The 23,204-nt window shown below is 47.9% G+C and overlaps 1 protein-coding gene and 1 long non-coding RNA gene across 44 annotated transcripts in view; one reads left to right on the top strand and one right to left on the bottom strand.

Annotated features, from left to right (window-relative positions):
* FBRSL1 (fibrosin like 1) overlaps positions 1–23,204 on the bottom strand; it is a 502,421-nt gene that overhangs the window by 94,436 nt on the left and 384,781 nt on the right. For 28 of the 43 annotated variants that reach the window (XM_086856113.1, XM_086856114.1, XM_086856131.1 and 25 more), the window contains one exon: positions 895–948. The exons of the other annotated variants lie outside the window; for them this stretch is intronic. In XM_086856113.1, the coding sequence (XP_086712239.1) occupies positions 895–948 (54 nt within the window). The remainder of the gene's footprint in view (positions 1–894; positions 949–23,204) is intronic. 43 annotated transcript variants of the gene reach the window in all.
* On the top strand, positions 10,361–15,182 carry LOC147649900 (uncharacterized). Its single transcript, XR_015277790.1, has 3 exons — positions 10,361–10,477; positions 11,250–11,372; positions 11,920–15,182. It is a non-coding gene; the product is annotated as an uncharacterized LOC147649900 (long non-coding RNA).

Below are 23,204 nucleotides of genomic sequence, written 5' to 3'. Positions count from 1 at the left end.
GGGTCAACAGCAGGGTAAAAGTTGACCTGTAATTGATGCCTATAACCTGGTTAGGATAAGCATTTCCTCTTATCTCTTTGCTGTGGCTTATAACGAATGATATTCTGGACTGAAGGGTGCTTATGCTCCCTGATTACCAGAAGGTTCAACACTTATTACATGGCTACAGTGATGGAGTGGCACTTCTGACTGCAGTTCTCAGAAAGGGTATCTGAAGAGAACACAACACACCAACCCTTTTCCTAAATACAGCATCCATGATTTTGCCATTTGAAGTCCTGTTTCTGAGGTACTTTTTACAATTTTTGTTTTTACTGATGCAACTCTTGTTTCCAGGTTTACAGCAAAAGGATAGCAGATTCCTCCTTTACTGTCATCACTCTCTTGTAAGTCACAAGAGATGTTTCCAGCTCTTACCAACTTTAGCATGGCAGAAGACAGCAGGCTGGACAAGTCTGAGGCAGCATGTCAGCACACCAATTTTAACAGGGTGTCTGGTGTTAAGGTAACCCAGCCTAGCATGTGCCTTTGCTTAGCTCAACTTTAATATTTTTCTGCTTGGCTCTGCAACTAAACCTCGAGGAAGAAGACAGCTGCAAGCAAGTGCACATGCTACTTGTGTTTTACAATCTTCCCGCTTCCTCCATTAATAGGTGAGTGTTTGGGGTGCTAGAAACAAGATTTATCACAAATGTGCAATGAGACCCTGAGCTAACAGGTTAGCTGACATGGAACTGTTAACAGTGAATTGGCTTGGAGACAGTGGGGGGAAAAAAAAAGGGGGGAAAAAAAGGGAGACAGAGTGAGAGAGACAGAGACAGCAACCAATTCAGCTGCAAGAAATCAAGCTAAATCAGTCCCAAGTGCCCATGTTGGAGAGACTTGATCTCATACCTTGCTTGTTATCAAGGCACTCCTGATACGAGTCAGCTCCAGTTCCGTTGCGGTCTACAGACAAAACAAAAAGTTTCATTCATATCAAACATAAATATTAGAAACGTCTCAAATGGCAGCCCTGCTGGAGCAACACGTTAGGTGCAAACAGCGCTGCTTCCTTCGGAGGCCACGCTGGTTCGCTGACAGAACCTGTGAGTGGTTACAAAGGTGCGACAGACTGACACCAGCCACTGCCAGACACTCATTCTAGTCCTGGGCAGGAGGTGCTCCCAGCCCTGCCCATCTGTCTCCACACTGCTGCTGGCACAGGGGAGGGGATTACAGCTCCAGCTGCTCTGAGCTCCTTAAGCACATTGAGGATGGAACACTTGGAGTTCAATCTATCTTTGCACTGCTCTCTGTAGGCCCAATGGAAGCTCTGGTTTGAACCAGCAGAACTCAAACTATAGTCTAGAAGAGACTTCTCTGTGGCTTCTGGTGCTGTGAAGATACAAGAACATGCTTTCCAAACATTACTTTTCCATGGAAGCAATGTTACTGTAGTTACCACTGGGGTTATTTGATCCAGCAGCAGCAGAGGAGCTGGTCTGTGCCACGAAAATGGGAAGCTGAGAGTCTTGTAACACGTGTGTGCTCCACACAGGGAAGAAAACAGACAACTCCCAAACACAAGTGTGGTCACACATGTGGCCTCTGACAGCCAGCACAGATATCACCTAACAAAGCCCTTCATCTGCATTAGAGGTTCAATTAGATCTCATCACCTGTGTGTAGAAATGGTTTCACCTGCAGGTTAGCAGAATGAGGTTACAACATGTTTTGGACTTCAAATGCAAACCAAAGAATTTTCCAGCACAGCTTCTGCCCCTGCTTTACAATTCAGTTGAACCACAAAAAAAAAATGCCTGGATGGTCCTCAAGAAAAATATTAAATGCATCTGTAACCCAGGTAAACTAATGTGCAAGTAAGCTGCTGAAAGAATCTTACACACTGTGCTAGACGAGGACTAAAGCAACTGAGCCCATGAGGTGTTTGCACAGCCTCAAGAAGTGAGCTTTTCTACATCACACGGGTAAGAATGCACATGTGCTAAAATCAGTCCTGTGTGTAACTACCCAAGATCAATTCACCCATGGCATCTACTTCTACCACAGCAACCCCAATGGCACTGGAGACAGCTCCTCTACTGGAAGAGATCCATGAGGTGATCATGATTAATGAAGGAGCCACTCCACCAGGCTGAGCTGGGTGGTCAGGCTATCCCACAGCAGTATTTCAGTGTCACCATCCAGAGAACCAGCACAACAGCAATGTGTTTATTTCTTTCTAAAGATGCTGTTCAGGACCAGAAGTTTATAAATATTGCTCACAACAGACAAAAAGACACTAAGGAGAAGCCTGCCACCGAGGCACCTGCAAACAACTTCATTTCTATACCTCCAACAAGCAACCGGTCCCTGACTATGAGGGCTTGCTGGCATTGCTCCCATGTGGCAAACACATCCCCACATCAGCTGCCCCTTTTATTTTTTCTCAACCATCAACTGGTGATGGCTCCTTGAAGAGGAAGAGATCGAGATCCGAGTTAAAAGGCTTCACATTCAGCAATAATATTTAATGAACAAAGAAGCAAAAATTGAAGTTGCCCCACTGTTTGTGTTGTGTAAATCGCAGATAATAGATCTTCCTAATCCTAATGAGGCCTTCCTATTAAAATCTTTATTAGCTTTCAGCTCTGCAGATTGCCCAAAGGCTCATCAGTTTCCCTATCTCTCAGTACCAAGATCTGCTTTAACTTTTACAAATAGCTCTAAGATATTTCTCAGCTTATCAGCATTGCCAAGCAGTCTGTCTTATCATTACTACTGCAGATAAAATAAATGAGCTCACGATGATATGAATAATGGCATTTTCTGTAGGCTGGTTTCCCATTACATTTTCAACAGATTGTAAACTTAAGCACAAAAGAGAGAAAAAATAAAAAAAGAAGCCAGTGTGTGTGTGTGTGTGTGTGTGTGTGGGGAGAGTGGCTTTTTTTTTTCCTTCCCATTTACCTTCAGTGCCTTAGAGCACAGGCTGCATTTTAAGCTCACCTGATGAGAGCTAGTAATTAATTTTGAAAGGGAGCAGAAACACCTCAGCTCTGCTTTCTCTGAAGACCAAAAGCCCAGTTACTTCTGGGATGTTTTTTCAGCTGCTTTTGTTGGAGAGAAGCAAGGGCTAAACCACGCTCTGCCTAATGAAGCCATCTTCATTAGTTTGCTCCTTTCCCTCGCAGCCTAGGAATACCAGTCAGATTGGGAATTGAAATCATGAAAAGCAACAGAACTGCATTTGAATTAAAAGACTAAGCTACAAAGGTCTCCGACGGCTGCTCGGGGCTGATTAGCACCAGGCGCGTGTGGCACCGTTGTGGCACAGAGCGAATTTTGCAGCGCACGTTCGCGGATAAAGGCGAAGCGTCCGCGGGAGAGCTGAAAGCCTCACGCGCCTCTGCCTTCCCGTGACAGCGAGCAGGGAGGTCATGTTCTGGCAACCATTTTCTGCCTGGTCCCTGCAGCAATCGCTACAGGGTTAAACGCTTTCCCGCTCTCCCCAAATTCCTCGCCCTGTCACTGTATCAAGGTTATCTATTATTGGCAGTGACAGGTGAAAATTAATCTCCTAATTATTTCTCGCTGCGTAATCTGCACTGAAGGAGTAACGTAAAAGGATTACAGTACACCCTCTACGGAAGGCTTTGCTAGAAAGCCAATCATCCAGGGAGATAGAGGGGATGTGGGAAAGAGATATTTATGATGGATTTCCAACCATTTTGAAGGCAGAATACACTATAACTTTATAACCGACAGCTCTGGAGTGAGGATATTCTTGCAGGTATCTTAATAGCCTAAACACTTTTTATTGTTGATTCCTCCAGGAAAAAAAAAAACCCCTCAGATTTATATCCATTATTGTCCCCGATTCTCCTCTGGAATAGCAGTTACTGCAGGAACAGCATTCATGTACAGATGTTTTTTACCCCCAACAGAAACATTATGGCAAACAATGTACCCAGACTGCTTCAACTCAATATTAAAAATCTTGCAGCTACCTTCCACAGAAATTTAACTGTAACACTTTTTCCACAAGAACATAAGCTAGACTGAATACTCGCAAAATAAAAGCAAATTTTTTAAAAAAAACTCATTTTGTAAGCAAGCTAGAAATATCTTTGGTAACAACATAAACAGCCACCTTGAAATGCTGGCATAGTGTAAACTCCAGCTCTCCTCATACCACCCACCAGAAAATAATGTTTATTTTTACAGGATTAAAGAACACATTTATTTTTAACCCTTTCCATGCAGAAAGGGTTATACTTTCCATGCAGTATTTTTACCTATAAGGTAAAAATGGGTGTTTTCAAGAACCTATTTTTCTATGTCCATGTCAACAGCACCATTCTAGTTGAAGTTTCCAAGAACAATCCATCACAGGTTGTACTCAAAATTACATTAGCTGCCTTGAGAGATGCTGTCACTACCTGTGCCTGAGACAGTTAATGCAGGGGTCCCTGTCTGTGAAGCCCTGGCTGGCAGGTAACAGGACAGGGCAGCAAGGAAAATCACCACTTGCAATCAAGTCCTGACACCAGTATCACTCACACTTATCTTCCATTTCCTTGATGGCAATGGTGCAGAAACAGCTTCTACACCGTGCAGAAAAGTCACTAATTCCTTCATGCAAACTCTCAGTGCTTGCAATCCAGCACCGTGTTCCTAATTTTTGGAAAGCCAAGCCCTGACACAAACATGGACAGTATGACACCCATCAGCAGTGAGCAGCCAGCACTGTGGTTTGCGCTTCCATGGACATGGATCTCACGGCTGAGGACAAGTAAGTGACACTGCCCCAAGCTGGGGCAGCTCAGGACAGCTAAGTGACACAAGTGCTGGTGGCCCGAGCTGGGGCAGGATCTGGTGGCTCAGCACAGCTCAGTGACACAAGTGCCGGTGTCGGGAGCTGGGGCAGGATCTGGTGGCTCAGCACAGCTCAGTGACACAAGTGCTGGTGTCGGGAGCTGGGGCAGGATCTCAGGGCTCAGCACAGCTCAGTGACACAAGTGCTGGTGGCCCGAGCTGGGGCAGGATCTCAGGGCTCAGCACAGCTCAGTGACACAAGTGCCGGTGTCGGGAGCTGGGGCAGGATCTCAGGGCTCAGCACAGCTCAGTGACACAAGTGCCGGTGTCGGGAGCTGGGGCAGGATCTCAGGGCTCAGCACAGCTCAGTGACACAAGTGCCGGTGTCGGGAGCTGGGGCAGGATCTGGTGGCTCAGCACAGCTCAGTGACACAAGTGCCGGTGTCGGGAGCTGGGGCAGGATCTGGTGGCTCAGCACAGCTCAGTGACACAAGCGCCGGTGGCCCGAGCTGGGGCAGGATCTGGTGGCTCAGCACAGCTCAGTGACACAAGTGCCGGTGGCCCGAGCTGGCGCAGTGCGCACCCGCAGCCACACGGTGGCGCACGCCGCGCTCCGAGCGCGCTCAGCCCGAGCGCTCCGGCCCCGCACCCGAACCCCCAAATTCCGCCCCGAATCCCCAAATCCCGCCCGGGCTGTGCCCACCCGGGCTGTGCCCACCCGGGACCGACCCCCGACACCGTCAGGGGTCACTGCGCCCCCACAACCCCACTGTCAGAGGAAGCCGCCAAGCTGGAATGCATTTGCGACTCCAGGGACGCAAGCTGGCCGAGCCATCTGAAACACTGCTAAAATCACCAGCACTCGAGGTTTTAAATGAGCAGCTCAAATTAGGCAAATTCCCCAGCAGTGACAGAGGTGTTAAGGCTGTTCACCTTTTCCTCTGTTGGTTTTAACACCTCTGGGCCAGGCTGTGGCTCCTGGAGCCTCACCTCTCCCTGGACTGCGAGCATCAACAGAGCTCAAGGGCAGGTGTGTGGAAATGGATTATTTACCTCCTTAAGGCAACTGCTACTAAAAGAGTAAGACTCTATTAAAGTAACTTTTAATAAGCGCTTGCTTTTCCATATGAAAGACAACTCCAAGGTGATCCTTAGGATGTCATATGGACTCTGAAAATATGTGTCCAACTATCAAGTTTTGCTGAATCCACACATCACCTACGTAGGTTTCTACATATTTCATTTGCACCAGCATGAGGGTAAGGCAATTCTGAGTTTACCCCATTAAGGCTAGCGATTTACTTCTCCTTAGGACCTATTTTCAATAGATAAACAGAAATAATTCAACGAAGTCTAGAAGAGAACATAAGCCCTTAATGGTTTACCCTTGGTGTTAAGTAAATGAGGAAATTATTCACTGGCATCTCTTGTTCTGCGGATGTTTCAGTCTTACAGTTACCTAATCTCTTACACAGTAGTTATGAGAACAAAAGAAATGTGTATAGAGGCAAAGCACCCACCTAACATATCAGTACTACTTCTAACAAGCCTGTTTCCCAGTAATATGTTTTCCTGATGGAAATCTGAAGAACAAATTCCTATCCATAGGCATTTTCCCCAAATGCTCCATCATCAACCTCATTATGCGATACAGAAATTCTCCCAAAGGATATTATGTAATGGCAATCCCTCCTTCCTCCCCCTAAGGAGTACATTTCTCATTACATCTCCTAGTAATTGATCAGTCTAGGAAATAATTTCTGGTAAAACCATATGTTTCTTTACCTACTTTAGAATTTCCATCTTTATTCAGAAAGATAAAAAAAGACTTTCAGGAGACCCTAAAATTTCCATTTCTGGTGCACAATGTCAATCTTTGCTCAAACACGCTGTTAAGCAAGGAGTAACACGTTCTTATACCTGCCTGACCTCAGATCTTGCAAACTTAAAAAGTCATTAAAATTAACCATCTTACATTTCCTATTCTGATGCTACAAATAGTTTTATTTGAATGAATCTGTAATGGATTTTAAAAGACTGTTTCATATTCCAATGTATCCAAACACCACAAGCCCTAAATATTGTGGGTCATTCAACACAGGGATGCTGGGAATCAAGGAATAAAAAGAAAAAATAAAATAAAAAAAAAATTAAGGTACAAAATGACATACACATCTGTGCTTTCCAAAAGTCCCATACAGCACAGACCAGCCAGCTGAAGAATGCAGCCCTTTTCACTGCCACTTCTGTCAACATATCACCACTAAACATCCTACCAGGTTTTACTTTAAAAAGCAACAGCAGCAACCACTAATATTTATATCCCTTGCTCAAAGTTAACACTTCCAGATTGCACATTCTTGAAAATCAGAGGAAAATAATTATCAACTGCTGCTAAATATCTGTAGTTTGTCACTGGAACTCGAGACATACTCCAATCCCCTTTTTAACTCCAAAATACCAGAGCTACGTGTGACACTGCTATTTGATTTAGCCAGCCCAGGCCACAAGGTCCAGCAGATGACTGCATGTCCTGATAGAATAACACTGGGATATATTTCACTCCTTCGTTTGTTTATGAGAACAGACTGCCCCTCTCAGATAAACAAGGCTTAAGGTTTCACTCAGAATAGCCCACCTTCCGAACAAAATAAAATTTAAAAAAAACCCCACTGTATACCAGTGAAAACTTGGTATCCAGCTAAATAAAACACTGCCTGCCTTGTCTTACAGCATTAATCTCCACTGGAAAAGAAAATCAGACATCTCAAGCTGGTGCCTTCTGGCTTTAGCACAGGGCAGTTTTAGGGAACTGCTGTCAGCAAAGAAGAAAATTCTTGAAGAGAGCATTAGGAGCCTGCCACTTGTAGGAAGTTAATGCCGTGTGTATAATTCAAGCAGCTCACCCTTGTAAGTCTGTATGTGGGGAAAATCGGATTTATACATAAACATAAACCTCTGAAGTAAATTCTGATCAGGGATGACCAGAGATTTAACTCTCCAGAAAGAAGAATGGGAAGACTCTATTTTCCTGTAATTCCTTGGCAGCCTTTTCCAGTTGAGCAAGGCTTTCTTTCAAGAATTGATAACGGAGTAAATAATTCCAGTTTCTGTGGCACAGGGGAGACCAGTTAAGGACGCTCTCCAAGACCCAAAGCAATCATTCAGAACAGCAACTTACATAACAAGAAATTATCTTTGTTACAAAATTAGGTTAAAAGGACCTCAGATACTGTAGTGTTACAAAAAATCAGGACATGCCTTGAGAAGATTAGCTGGCAAGCAGCCTCCTGAGATAAATGCACAACTTCAAGAAGATTTTACAAGCCTAAAAACGAGTTTAAATTCCAGAGAGACACACAAGCCTTTGCCATTTAAAAAGGTCCTTCCTTCCTTCCCTCTGCCCTCACCTTATTCCCGAGCTCTTTTTCCAAACCATCTTTAGTTAACCAGTGACCTGGAAATCTTATTTCGCCTCCCCCTCCCCTTTTCAAATTTGTCACTTTAAACACACAAGGTTTAATTTCTTAATTGGATTAAATTTTTCATTCAGGCTAAGCAGAGGGGCCCCGCAGCAGGCGCGGGGAGGGGAGCAGAGCCCGGCAGCCCCGCACCCCGCGATCCAGCCTGGCCCGCACAACCTGCCCGGCCCGCCAGCGCCGGTGATCCCTCTGCCCAAAAGACACACGGAAAAAAATAAAATAAAAAAATTAAAAAAAAAAAAAAAAAAATCCACGACGACCATTTTAAGACTTGCTATTCCTTGCGAGCGTAGAGGGGCTGTGGCCGCACCGAAGGGGTTAAACCGCCGGGCACGGATTTTTTTTTGAGTTTGTTACCGTTTTCAACAGCCAGAAATCCCAGAGCAGCACCGGCCTCATCCGGCGGCCGGCTCCAGCGGCAGGCAGCCGGCGAGAGCCGGCGGAGCCAAGCCGGGATGTGCGGCTGGAGCGGAGCCGCGCTGCGGGGCGGGCACGGCCACCCGCGGCTGGGAGCAGCCGTGTCCGCCGGGGCACCCGCGCTGCCCCCGGGGAAGGCACAGCTTCAGTATTTATTATTCACCCTCCCCGCGAGGGTGGGAAGGGGGATGCGGTCGCACTGGAGGAATGTGCGAAATGGGGTGGGAAAAAAAAAAAAGAAAAGAAAAAAAAAAAGAAAAAAAAAGGCAGCTCGGGAGCGCATCGCATCCAAGCAGCTCCGCGGTGCTGCGTCTCTTTCTTGTCTTCTGTTTTATTTAAACACACCCAGTTTCTCGCAAAAAACCCTCCATAATACTGGTCGGAGCGCTCCTCGGTTCGCCTCCGGGAATGGGCAAGGAGCGGCTCCTGTCCCTCCGCATCCCGGCCCCGCTCGGGAGAACGCGGCACGAACCACCCCGAGGAAGCCACCGGGGCCGGCAAAACCGAACCAGCCTCCCCGGCCGCGCCGAAACCGGCGCAAGAGGGAAAGAAGAAGAGAAACACACAGAGACCGCACGCACGGAGCCGCCACCACACCGGCGGGAAGCACGGCGATTTCCTCCCCTCGGCTGACCGCAAAGCCGCCGGCTCCCCGGCTGGAAAACACTTCCCCCGCCGAGGAACGGGGCTCGGGGAGGGGACGCGAAGTCCCCGGGGGTGGGGGGGGTTCCCGGCCCGGAGGGCGCCCACCCGCCCGCCGCTACTCACCGCGCGGAGCGCAGACCATGGCGAGCCCCGCCGGCCCGCCGGGCCCCCGCGGGATGATCCTCCGGGCGCGGCCGGGCGGGCGCGGCGCGGAGCGGAGCCGCTCGGGGCCCCCCTGCAGCGGCACAACGCGGCTCCCGGCCCGGAGGTGCCCCGGGGGTCCCGCCGGCCCCCGCCTCCTCCTCCCGCCGCGGTCCTCCGCCGCTCGCTCCTTCCCTTCGCTCTTCCTGGGGCTGCAGGCACAGCGTCTCCTCGCTTTTTTTTTTTTCCTTCTTTTTTATTTTTTTTGCCCCCCTTAGGTTTTTTTTTTTTTTTTTTGTTCTTTTTCTCCCCCCGGCCGAACCCGGGGCTCAAAGTTTGCGCCCCCGCGCCCGCTCAGCCCCGGAGCCGCCGCGAAGACGGCGCTACGGGTCCATCACCCGCGGGGCCAAAAACACACGAAGGAGCGAAAAGCCCACAGACGCACCAAAAAAAGGTAAAAAAACAGCAAAAAAAAAAAAGAAAAAAAGCGACCCAGGCGGCGGCTCCGGCCGGCATCCGAGCAGGGGAACGCTCAGCTCCGCAGGCAGCGCCAGCCCGGCCCCATCCAGGGGCTTCCTCCGGCGGCGGGCTTCTTTCTTTCTTTCTTTCTTTCTTGTCGTGGTTCACGCCTCGGTAGCCATTATTCCCAAGCACGGACGGGGAGGCACCGCGCCGAGCCCGCTCCGCTCCGCGGCGGCGGTGCCGCTCCCCGGGCGCTCCGCGGCGCGACTGCTCCGCGCGGCCGCGCCCGCCGCGCCCCGCCCCGCCCCGCCCGCCCGCCCGCCCGGCCAATCCGGCCGCGAGACGCGCGGCCCCGCGCCGCTCCCGCGCGCGCGCCCGCCCGGCCCCGGCCCCGCCCCGCCGCGGGGGCGCGCGGGCGGGGGACGCCAGAGGTGCGAGAGTCAGCCCGAGTTTAGTGCGAGAATGGCAGTGACCGTGGGTGGGAGCAACAGCGCCCGCTCCGTGCCCCGGGACCGTCCGGGCGCGCACAGGTGTGCAGGGGCCGTGTCCGCACGGCAGGTGTGTGTGCGTGTGTGTGCGTGTGTGTGCGTGTGTGCGTGTGTGTGTGTGTGTGTGTGCATTGTCCCTGTGTGCACCGCGTGCGCGCACGGCCTGTGTCTGTGCGTGCACAGTCTGTGTCCGTGTGCGAGCGTGGGCTTGGTGCAGTGTGTGTGAGCCGTGTCTGTGCACAGCCAGCACAGGTGTGCACGGTCCGTGCGTGTGTGTGTGTGTGTGTGTGCGCGCACACAGCCGCTGTGCCCGGTGTGTGCCCGGTGTGTGCCCGGTGTGTGCCCGGTGTGTGCCCGGTGTGTGCCGGTGTGTGCCCGGTGTGTGCCGGTGTGTGCCGGTGTGTGCCCGGTGTGTGCCCGGTGTGTGCCGGTGTGTGCCCGGTGTGTGCCCGGTGTGTGCCCGGTGTGTGCCCGGTGTGTGCCGGTGTGTGCCCGGTGTGTGCCGGTGTGTGCCCGGTGTGTGCCGGTGTGTGCCCGGTGTGTGCCCGGTGTGTGCCCGGTGTGTGCCCGGTGTGTGCCGGTGTGTGCCCGGTGTGTGCCCGTGTGTGCCCGGTGTGTGCCCGGTGTGTGCCCGTGTGTGCCCGGGCTGTGAACACTGCAGGTGAGCACACGAAGGATGGATGAAGCGTGTCAGCGCTCTCTGAACGCCCGGCTGTGTGCATGCCTGGTGTGCGTGTGTGCTCACGCTCCCTCCCCGCCACCGCTCTGTCCATGGGCTGAGGTTGGGCTCCTTTCCCTCTATTTTCCCTGTTAGTTGCAGCCTCCTGTGTCCCTGAGATGCATTTGGACCCTCAGGGCATTTGGATCCGGGCAGAGGGAGAAAAGGAAAGGAAATGTATAGTCGTGATTAACCTTTCCCGTTGCAAAACAGTTGTTAGTAGGTATATTTAAAATATAATTACTATTGCCGTGATTCATAGGTGCTTTAATAAATGGTTAATCAATGGCCACAGCCGACAATCCCCGCTGCCTGACGTGCCTGGTTAGCACCTGCCGCACTAAAGGTGATTCATGGGGACCGGGCCAGCCCTGCCCTCCTCTCCCCGTGCGGGACTGGGCCGCCACAGCCACGAGCCTTCGGCACGATTTTGGGGCGCTCCCAAATGGCCCCAGCACTGCGACTGCCTCTGGGGTAGCAGAAAGGAACTGCCCGAGCTCAGTTTTCAGCTGGTCTGCTGAAATGATCTGAAAATCTTCAGGGAGAAAGGCGGTAAACATCTGTATATTATTAAATCCATTAGATGCGTTCATTATTTTATATTGATTGGTATATCACTACACAAAGTTAATATATTATGATTATTAGTATATTGTTAAATCATTAAATACGACAGCAGACACAATAAATAATTTCCAGGGGATCTCAGCTGACATTTAGAAATTGATGGGTATGTTTTTTCCCTTTGCATCCTGGCTGGCTGCAGGACTGCAGCGACTCTCTGGCTGCTCTCACTGATCTCATTCCCCGGCTTTCCTCTGCATCTGAAGGCGGCAGAGAGAGCCTGCTCTGCCATGCCCAAGTTTGCATTTTAAAAGATGAAGCTGACTTAATAGGAGCCCCAAAGAAACCTGTTGGACGAGGATATTCAAACCACTTGCATGAAACAGGGAGCCACAAGAAGGATCTACACCGGAGGCTGTACCTTGGTGTTGCTCAGGGAGAGAGAGGAACACCCTCTTGCAACACCAACAGGATTTTCATGTGGAAGCGCAAGGACGGAGCTGCCCTTGCGTCAGGAGCGCTGCCACCTGCCTCCTGCAGGTACCCACCCTGCTCACTGAGCACAGGAGCGTCCCCAAACCCTCAGCCCAGCCTGCAGGTCACGGGGGGTTGTGGATTTATGGCACAGCTCCTCACGAAGCAGCAGATGTTGGAGAGCATGCACATCTGTATCTTTACAGCAGGGGAGCTGGATGCCAATCAGGGTTAATTTGGGATAAATTTACAAGAGCGCACAGCATGACCCAAGGTAGTTCTTTATTGGCCTACTACAGGCCTGCTAAATGCATTGGCCAACTACCACACATTAAAGCCACATGAGCTTGTATGTTCAAAATGAATTTTACAGGAAGACACAGGGATAGAAAAAGGAGGAGAGCCTGTGTCACAAATGACATCCAGATGTGAAAACACTGTAAATACAAACATCAAAAGACTCACCCCTCCACATTCTGCAAAGACAACACTGGAGAAAGGACTTGCTGCATTTAAACAAATATTCTCGGCAAGGAAGCCAAGGAGCCTGCTGTCCCTGGTGCACAGCAAACCCCCACGGATCCGAGTGGGAATTAGCCATTTGTCAAGGCAAATATGCAGCAAATATTATGCCATCCTCTAGACAGTTCAACCTTGGATCAGGGGCAATGAAATGGGATGGAAGGGAAGGTGTTTTGCTAAGAAGACCAGAAGTTTAAATGTAATAACTCAAATCTGAAGACTGAACTCCAGAAAACTGTGATTGTTTAGATAAAGTCACTAGGGCTATGACATACTTCTTACTAGAATTGATACCATTCAGGGACAGGACTTAAGCCTTGCCAGTTGTATGAAACAACTAAATAAATAGGTGCCTCTTAAAGCCTTGTTATTTGCTGCATTGAAGATATGACTGGAGTGATAGCCTAGAGAATCTGGGATATCTGGTAAACCACTCAGAAATGTTGTTTTAAGAAGATGTGGGAAATTAATGGCCATTCCCCTGAAAGGGCTCTGAAGAGCTCCAAACCTCTGTTTGCATGGACCTTCAGAGGAACCTAGTGATTCACAACCAATGAAGGACAAGTGTTCCTGGAGCCAAGGACTCATCCCATCAGTCACCTGCCACACCGTCCCTTTCCCTTCTCGCCTGCTTCTGACTCCAGTAGAACACAATGGGGGACAAAGGTGGTTTGCAGCACAGAATAAACCTAAAGTAGAATCAATGACAGGGGAAACCACTTCACACCCTTCCAGAAAGGTGGGGATTGGTGGCTAAGTGCACACAGGGTGCAAGATCAGATGCTCATTTTGTGTTCTCGGTTCAGCCCTCGAATGCGCAAACCACGATTTTGGAAATTGGGTGTTACTTGCTTGAACTCTCCTCTCAGAGCACCATGGCCAGGCACTGGGCTGGGGCAATGTGAAAGCCAAGCTGAGATGGGGTGTATTCTTGTTGTCTTGTCTTTTAAAGATCCTATGTGACCACCAACACCTTACATACAGCATGAGCAGACCACAGGAGGGACTCCACACCGAGCTGGGGCTAATCTCTTGAAGGTGCTGGGACACCAGGGTGAGGGGCCAGTGTGATTGTTCTCTGAGATGAGATGAGATGAGATGAGATGAGATGAGATGAGATGAGATGAGATGAGATGAGATAGGCTGGGCCTATTGTTTTCACTCAGGCCTGACTCAAGGCTGCAGGACCACAGCCATCCACTCCACCAGCATATCTGTCTCAAGTGGAGAGCCCTCCCTCGAGACAGGATCCATCAGACCAGACTGATGCTTGAAGAGAGCACGGAAGACTCTCACCCTGAGCAGCCAGAGCACACTTCTTATTTTGGAGCTAAAAGCTTCAAGCAGTTTGATACTGGCAGTGCTGACAACAGACGGAGAAAGCACTTAACCATTGTGTTGCATAAAGATATCATGAGGAAATCAGGATTATGCAGTAGAGAGAGGAGAAAAACACTCAGGAAGAGCTTGGATAAACTCTGGGCGAGATTCAATAACAGATGCTGCCGCCTCCTGCACTGTGCGTCCCCACCTGGGCTTCTGCAGGGAGGCAGCCGGAGAGGAGTTTTATTGAATCTGTTATTGAACCTGCCCCCAGGCTGGGGCTGTGCTAGGTACCCTCACAGGGCCTAAAATAGAAGTGAAGTTACACACTGTTAAAATATGCTCTGATTTGCCTCAAAAGCCGGTGTGTGTGGGGTGAGGGAGTACGGTGGGGCCAAGCTGTGTGCCAGGGCTGTGCAGACAGTGCTGGAGCAGCACTGCAGCTCTGCATCCATCCCAGAGCCTGCTGGTGACGCACAGCTCCGCTCCCAGGCCTAACAACGCTGCAAAACTATTTAGCCATTGGAGGATCACATTACATGCAAAATCTATAGCTGCTCAAGAGCTTGATTTTGACATAAAATTTTCACTTGCTGAACAGAAAAGGGAGGGGAAGTCTGAAACTGTCTAAACAAAAGAATGTTTTTTTCCACTGCACTTTCAAATGTTCATAAACCGAACAGAATACAGTTAAAGACGGCCCTTTGCCTCGGGCCATCCAAGGCTATGGCTCCAATTAAAGAGAACAAGGATACAGGAGGTGGTACCTCCAGTCTGATTGCTCTCGCCTGGGGCAGCTAAGCCTCATGAATAAACACTGTTGACTCTAACTCTCAACAAAACAATTACACGTTTGTTTTTAGAATACATTTTCTTAGCCTTTCCACTTGCAATTTTTGCTACTATAAACTAGCCAGGACAAGAATAAATACCTTTGTGATTCTCTAAACATCCTTGTAATTGCAGTGCTTCACTCATGAATGTGTATTTTGACATTAGAAAAGATCCTGAGCGATAAGACTCGATGTTTCTTTGAAGTAACCTTTCAGAATTAGATGCAAAATATTTACAGCTAATTATTATTACAAGAACTCCTGTACACACACTGCCAGCCACAGGAGTGAAAACCTTATGTGCAAATCCAGTTACCTTTGAAGAACAAAACCACAAGGAGACGGGTGAGACTTGTATTTTTTTGGATTCTTGCCAAGTGTGGTGCAGCCCCCGGGGTTCCCCATCTCCAGTGGATCTGCCAGCCCTCACAGACCTCCCTCCTGGCAAACCATCCCCAAAGGGATGCTCCTGAGAGATTGGGGCTGCTTCTACGCCTCCAAAGTGCCAGCTCAGCTACCTCCTGGATGCAAATGAAAGGAGTGGCAGGAATTCTACTGCTGGGAGAGTCTAAACAGAACAGATAGTGTATGAGACGTTGCTTTACTGTGTTGGAGACTCAACACAGCTGTAGAACAGCTTGGACAAAACCTGGAGCTCCAGCCAGCCCTTCCTGGTCTCAGGTCACTTGTAAAAATGGGTGCAGAAGTAAAGCAGAACTCTGGTTTCCTGCTGAGAATAGTGGTGGAACATCTTAACTTTTTACTTTACCCAACTTTTAAAAGGTTTTTTTTCCAGAAAGCCAACCTATTGCTGCAAAAGGAAAAGCCAATCACCAACACCATTTCAAAATGGCAAGCCTTAAACTGCTTAGCACAAAAGATTTTGGCTAATAAATAACACTATTTTTTTTTTTCCTTAGAAATGCTTCCAAACTGGATTATTATTGTCCTTCTCACTGTTAGTGTGAGGATGAGAGAACACAGAATGGGAAAGTAAGGGAGACCCTGCTACCCTATGGATTTGGGATCGACTCAAGCCATCCTTGAGGATGCTTGTGCCACGTTCCAAGGCAGACTACAAGAGATGTTGCCTGCTCCTATATGTTATTTATACATTGTGTTAAGCAACAACGTGCAAATGAGCTGGAGTACAAAACGTCAGACACGGCAAGATGTTCCAGTGCAGTACAACACAGCACAACACAGGAAAGCGACTCTCCGTATGGGGCCCTGTATCCTAGGAGTGTTTATACTCCATTGGATAATTGGGACCACAGCCAGCTCATCCTAAAATATACAGCATGACTATGCTTAGGCATCGCATCTGTAACATATACAACTTTAGATGTCAAAGCATCTTTGTTTGAAGTCAACAGCAATAAAAACTGCATTTGTACGAGAGCTTAGCATGTGGGAATACATATTGCTAAACCAGGATGTTAACACATGGCCCTCCTCAGTTGGCTGCTGCCAAAAGTATGCCTTTCAAAATTGGGATGAGCATGCCAATAATCTGTAGGATATTTTAAAACTTGGAGAAATCTACAGCTATCATCCAGTATTGGAGAAAACTCTTTTATTGGGCACATTTACCTTTGGTAGAAACTGGCACAACTCTCTCTGCTTAGAAAGATTTGGGTCCTTTGCATATAGGGACATGTTATGTGTAAAAAACACAGAGGGATTTTTCTATACTGTTTCATTTTGCAGAAACTTTGCTTAGTCACTTAGTGACTAATTATTCACTTGTGTGAAACTTTCAAATGTACACAAAGTTTCAATTTAATACAAACCTATCTTTCAAGGTTGCTATCTTGCTATTATTTCATTAAGGCACACAGAAATTACACCAGAACTGTGTTAAGCTTATGGGATTTCTATGAATTTCCTTTCTGTATATTAAACTTTAAACAAATATTATGATTGTATTCCAAAGATTTGAATGGGCTGATGATTTTGAAAGTGCTACTTTGGCATCACTGTACAGCTCCATTCTTTCATGTATGTTTTGTTAGAACACAAAGAAGCTCTATTTATGAAAAGCCAGTGTTAAATCTATAGTTTGTGAAGCCATAATTTGTGGTTGCAATTGTGGTTAATTTAACAAAGCAAGCCTTTTGGTTCACAGTGCACCATACTTACTATTTTTCATAAACTATCAGAGCAAAAAAAAACCCCTTCAACATGTCAGATATATGATGATCCAGCAATGTTGCAATTTTCCAACTCCTATTTTGTGGTATACCATATTATATGCACAGGAATGCTACATAATTTATTCTGGAGCACAGCCCTGTAATTATTGCTGGCAAACTACTAATTACATACCGCCATCAAATCTAACCATTTTCCCCTATAAAAAACCCTTACTTTCGTGCAGAATACAGCAAATCCAGCCCTGAGTGTACGCATGTTTTTATTTTAACACGCATGCCATATGGTATTGATCCTCCACTCACATATACTTCACCTAAAATATCTGTACTGACTACGGGATTCTGCAGGCTTTGCCTGTGGCACGATGCCATGGGGCAGGAGAGGTCTCAGCTCTGGTTCTGCACCAGCATCTCCCCCCCTTCTGAGGGCCAAACCTCTCAGCTCACATGATTTCTGGCTTGGTCTAAGTAAGATTCAGGCCCTGCTATAAAATGAGGGTCTAGGTCTTGAGTTCCCCAAACTCCAGGATTGGGGTATTTGGAATTTTATCACGAGTTCATTGTTAGAAGAACTCTACTTGTGGGTCCCCACACAAGTACAGTGGTTAGCCCTGTCAGCTGGCCACAAACCTGCTCTCTGCATCCCAAGGAATTCTATGAGCTGTGGCACATTTCAATTGCAGAACTGCACAGCTTTGAGATGCTTCTGGGGAAAAAGAGGAGGGATTGTGGGGAAGAGGGAGCACACAACAAAAATTCCCCAAAGATACTGCCCTACATACACTGACATTTCCAGAAATTGGCCACAGATTCGACAGCCTGGAGAAGCCCCAGTGTTCCCATGCAGCAGGGGAGGAGTATGGGCAGAAAAGCAGCAGGGATATATTGAAATACGGATCTCAGCGTCTCCACTCGAGGCTGTGCGTGCCCGGCACACTCGGGGGGCTCAAGGCACGGCTGTCCCATGAGGAGCGGTGCTGCAGCCTCCCAGGAAAGCCCAGGGCGAGGTGGGAGCTGCCTGCGGAGCTGCAGGGAGCCAATTATGGATCTGAGCTCCAGGCTGCTGGCCCACAGCATCTGCCCGAGCGGCTGCGGGGCTCCTGCGCTCGCAGCCGGCAGCAGGATCGCCTGCAGGGACACGGCCCAGGCCAGCACAGCTCAGCAGAGCAGGGCAGATGGGGCTGCTGCCTGCAGGAGCTGCTTTCCCCCAGCAGCACTCCCTGGAGGGCATCTCAAAAGCTCTGGGCAGCCAAGGGCAGGGGGAGAAACCCAACCAGCACCAGCTTCCACTGCAACATTTTTCTTCATTCACAGAACCCCCTCCTAGCTGGGGGGGCCATTCTGTTCCCCAACATGACTTCCCTGGACTCTATCCTCCTGAGCACTGCATTTCTGACTTGGCAATCAAAACATCTGTGAGACTTGTTCCCTTTTAAAAACATGACAAACAGCGTAGGTATGCAAGACAATTTTCTTAATCTTTCTCAATTTTCTCCTATTTCCAAACTGCAGTCAGAACTGTCTGCGGAGCAAACCCCCTCTCCCGCTTGTCTGAAGGTCTGGAGCAATGTAAGGAGCTTGTTGCACACTTTGATGATAACGTGTGAAATGAAGCAGCCAGGGGCGCTTGTGAAGGATGTCAGAGAAATCCCACAGGAGTACAGCAGCCCCAGCGCCTCCGTGGCAGCACAGGGCACGGGCTGCCAGCACAGAGCTGCAAAGAGCTGCAAAATCTGGCCCAGTTCTGGTAAAACATGGACTATTTGCTTAAGTTTCTGGCATTTGCTCTACAGTATCCTTAGCAGCTTTAACAAGAATAAAGCATGCTTTGCATGCCAAGCAAGTTGGCTGATCTTAGTCATGGCCTTGGTCAAACACAAGGAGTTGCCTGACAAGGAAGAACTGCCACTAAAAACATTAAAAAATGTTAACTCGCGGCTTGCAAGTTTAGTGTTGCTTCTGAAGCCTGAAGGTCTTTGGGAGCTACCCTCAACATTCATCTCAGCAGTTTCTAGACACCAACACTCCTTTTCCTCTTTATATCTCTGCTCTTATTTATTTCACAGCTACAGAAATGGTCTGTTCAAAAAAAAAAAAAAAAGAAAAAAAAAAGTGACAGGTATAAGACTCAGCTCATATGGATAACTCTGGAAAAAGAGATTTTCTTCCCTGAGACTACTTTCAGGTTTGCTGCTATCAGCCAAGGATTAGTCAGCTAACATGGCATCTCTGCTGACATACATTTTCTCCCCACAGCTAAGACAGCTTAACTACTTTATGCTCCAGAATATTGCAATGGTTAACCAGATATTTTCCAAAAAAATAAAAGCATCTCCTACTTAGTAAATTGTAATTCTGCTTTTAGTATTGAACTGGAATCCACTGACAATGAAATAAGCACCCAAACACCCTTTTGCCTATAAAATATGCTCACTTGAAAAGCTTGAAATGTAGTTAAATAAATAAATGAACAGAAGGAGTTGTTTGGCCATTCTCGCAAGAGCACACAATCCATTCAAATCTTGCATAAGTTTTCTTCTTCAGCACATACACATTACAAGGATTAAACAGAAAGGGAAACTTACAGCTTTAGACACACTTTGTGTCTCAATACCAACTGCAGCACCAGCTTCTCTGTAAGGATTATCAAGACTACAGCCCCATGCAGCTGTCAGTCCCTGGGGCTGTAATTCAGCTATCCTGCTCTCACTCTATCCATCACATTTACACAAATCCCCAAGGTGGACTGCCTTCTAAATGTCTTTACCTTGTGCATTATCCTGGGGCTTAACAATCCAATATTGGTGCAGCCAAGGATAATTACTCTCCATTGATGATAAAACACCCTGAATCCTGTCAGGCATGGCAATTTGCATCTTACAGTGCTGAGGATCAATAGATACAACAAAGGACTGAAACCTGATTAGATACTGCTGCCTCTCAATGGAAAGGGAAGAGCTGATTGTTTTGCAGGGTTGAAGTCCTGGTTAAAAGGGAAGCAGAGGTCTCCCATTACAACACAGTCCCCAAGCCTGCTGTTCACCTAGAAACTGCTGCAGGGAGTTTGGGACTCCAAGAGAAAGTGGTTGAATGAACAACCAGGTCTTACAGACTCCTGGCAAAAAAGAAGAGTTATTTACTTGGGCCAGCGTGGCTCGTGCAGTTTCACTGTAACCCAAGACAACACAGAGGGTGTGAATTGTCTGGAGCTCCAAGAGCTCCAAGAGCTACTTTCCCCCTGGTTTTATAGATTTACAGCATAAAGAGGACAAGTAACTTGTTCACGATCACACACTGCTTCAATAATGAGCCTGGAAATCGGCTACTGGCTCTGCAAATGGATCTCTTTCTGAAGAATCCTCTAGGAGCGTGGGCTCAGCCAAGAGCTCCTGCCCTGTTGAGGCAACAGAAATGTCATATATATTTAAAATAAGGGACTGCAGGATTTTCCAACCACACAATTAACCAGGTAAGCAGATGCATGAAGGTGGAGGTGGAATAAAAAATTATCCCAACAGTCTTCAGTCTTCTGACACTAATCTAACACTGAATCTGATCGAAGATAAGAAGCGTGGTGGGTGAACTTCGGTTCCCACATTTAATCTAGAGAGACATCACAAGCTTCCTCCTCTTCAAGTCTTTATTTGGAGGCCAGTAACACATTGACAGAAACCCATGGTTTGGCTGACAGCACTGCTGGGCTGCAGGCAGGGAACGCATTCCCGTTTGGACGTGATTCTCCACCACTGACGCTCCCTGGGCTCAGCTGTGCCCATCTCCCACAGCCTGCCCAGATTAGTGATACCAAAGCTCAGCCCTGGGCTGCACACCAAGAGCTCCCAGAAAGGATGTAGCTAACTGTGTTAAATCTGGGTTTTTATTTGGTTCCTGGTGGCAGAGCTACATTAAACAGGGACTGCATGTCTCCGTGTTCTTGCTTGATTGAAAGAAATGCAGAGTTTTCTTCCATGGAAATTAGTCAGCAAAGGAAAAGCTGAATTTGGGGGATTCCCAACCATGTAAAGGATAACATTCTAAAAAATGCCCCAAAACATACAGAAAATAAAACAACATCAAGAGAAGAGAATCTTTTCAGAATGTGTGCTGTGAGGCTGATGAAGGGCTCAAAGCAAGAGAGGAGGAAAACAGAGAAAAAGAGAGAAACTCTTCAGAAACCAGCTGGGAATAGTCTGTTCTTATCAAAACACGTTGCTGACACAGACCTGTCACAGAGCCAACATCTGCTCCCAACTCTCAGAGTCAGTCCAAGGCAGGCTGAGTGTCTCTAGCACAGGAACACCAGGAGTTGACTTGGCACGTTGGACGTAAATGAGAAAAGCTTCTGAAAGCATCAGTGAGCAAAACGGGAAGGAAACTTGTTCCTTTGATGAAAAACCTTTTTATTTTGACCTACAGGCGAACTTGCAGATTTTTTTCTGCAGAAAGGCATCTCTTCCAAGATGGGAAATGGGAAAAAAAGCCTGTTTCTGGACACCTGACGCATATGGTAGCGTCTGCTAAAGCCAACGGGGGGTTGCATATGGCAAGCCTGGAAACCTGAGGCTCATTAACATTATGGCATTGGATTATCACTATTTTATGGTCATAAGGGTCTGTCTCTTTCATCCTGATGCCTGCTGAGTGATGGTGGATTCAGATGCCCCATATTAACCCCTAAAAGTAAATATAATATTGGCGAGAAGTACCAAGCCTGCATCTAAAATCCTTTGTCTCCACTCGTGCAGTGGAGTAGAAACATGCTTTCCCACCCTGATCTCCTCCTGAAATCTATCTCAACCCTTAAAGGCTTTCACTCCCCCTGCCTTCTTCAACCTCCAGCATTTTTGGGGTACTGGAGAAGATTTGCAAACAGTCTGAGACAGCATCGCTGTAGAACAGATGGCAACTATCCCACCTAGGGCGAGACACCACGCAACATCCGTTGGATTCTCACATGAGCATCCAGCTCCTGGCACTGCCTGAGCCTCTGCAGCGGCGCTCGGAATCTCTCCTGCCTTGTGGGAACCCATCATGGAGAAAGGGACGTTATTATGGTTTTCCATCTGTCAGTGCAAACCGAAATGTAACTTTGTACTGGGCTCTCCACTCTGCACTCAGGCATGGAAGATTTAGAGCTTGCTGTTCCACATTTGAAATGGGAAATTGGAGTGGAGCTGCTGAATCATGAGAACAGGGGGCCTCTCTCGCCAGCAGTTTCTCCCTGGGGAAAACCTCTAATCCTCTCTGATGCACCTGGGTGCTATTGATTCCTCAGGATTCCCGCACACTCACACAGCCTCTGACTGCCAGAGGTGCATTGATTTGTTCAGCAGTGGAGAACAGGATGGATATAATGGAGGTGATTTTTAAGGTGATGATTGCTATGGGTGGGTGAAAATAAAACCGTATTAAATAAGCAGCCATTAGAGCTTAAAACTGAGCAGCCCAGCTGCCTGCTCCTGCCCTTTGAAAGGAGGATGATCACACTGTCACATGCTCCAAAAACAGGTGAGCAGGAGCATAATGAATTCACAGGGTGTAATAATCCTGGCAGAAACTGGCTCAAAATGCCCTTGTGGTAATAATGCATCCTCTTGCATCACAGTGCACTCAAGGACATTGTCCTCACCTGAATGATGTTATGTATGGTGGAAGAAAACAGGAGGAGAACACAGATGTAGGAACCTCATACGTAGCCACGACCAAGTCCCAGATAAGAGCATCCTGTCAAAGACAATGATGCTAAACCCCTGAAAACAAATGTAAACCAGCAAAACTGCGGGTCAGTTTGCCGGGAAGGTTTCTGGTGATCGTCAACTGCTCCATGCAATTGGAAGGGAGAGGAAAAGGGTCAGGGTAAAGACCTATTTCCCTATCAATTCATCACATCACTCTTCATATAAGCACCCTGCTGACCAGGCTTCTCCCAGAACTTCTCAGCGATTAGCACCATGCTGTTTCTTACTGTGAATTTGAACAAGAGTAGCACAAAGCTATCAGCAGGGACTTCAGTGATCAGAAACTGCTCGGCCAATTTTCGCTATCATTTTTTCTATGTCAAACAAATGCCTATTGTCACCAGGCCTGCTCCTGCGGCATGTTGAGAGCTTCTGCAAATTGCAGAGCCCCCCGTCTCTGATTTTAAATCCCTAAAATGTTAGCTCCCCACCTTATAGACT

Source organism: Cyanistes caeruleus, chromosome 18, assembly GCF_971803275.1.
Source record: "Cyanistes caeruleus chromosome 18, bCyaCae1.hap1.1, whole genome shotgun sequence".
Lineage (NCBI taxonomy): Eukaryota > Metazoa > Chordata > Aves > Passeriformes > Paridae > Cyanistes > Cyanistes caeruleus.
Note: the sequence above shows the minus strand (reverse complement) of the source record. Positions and strands in the feature narration are given on the sequence as shown.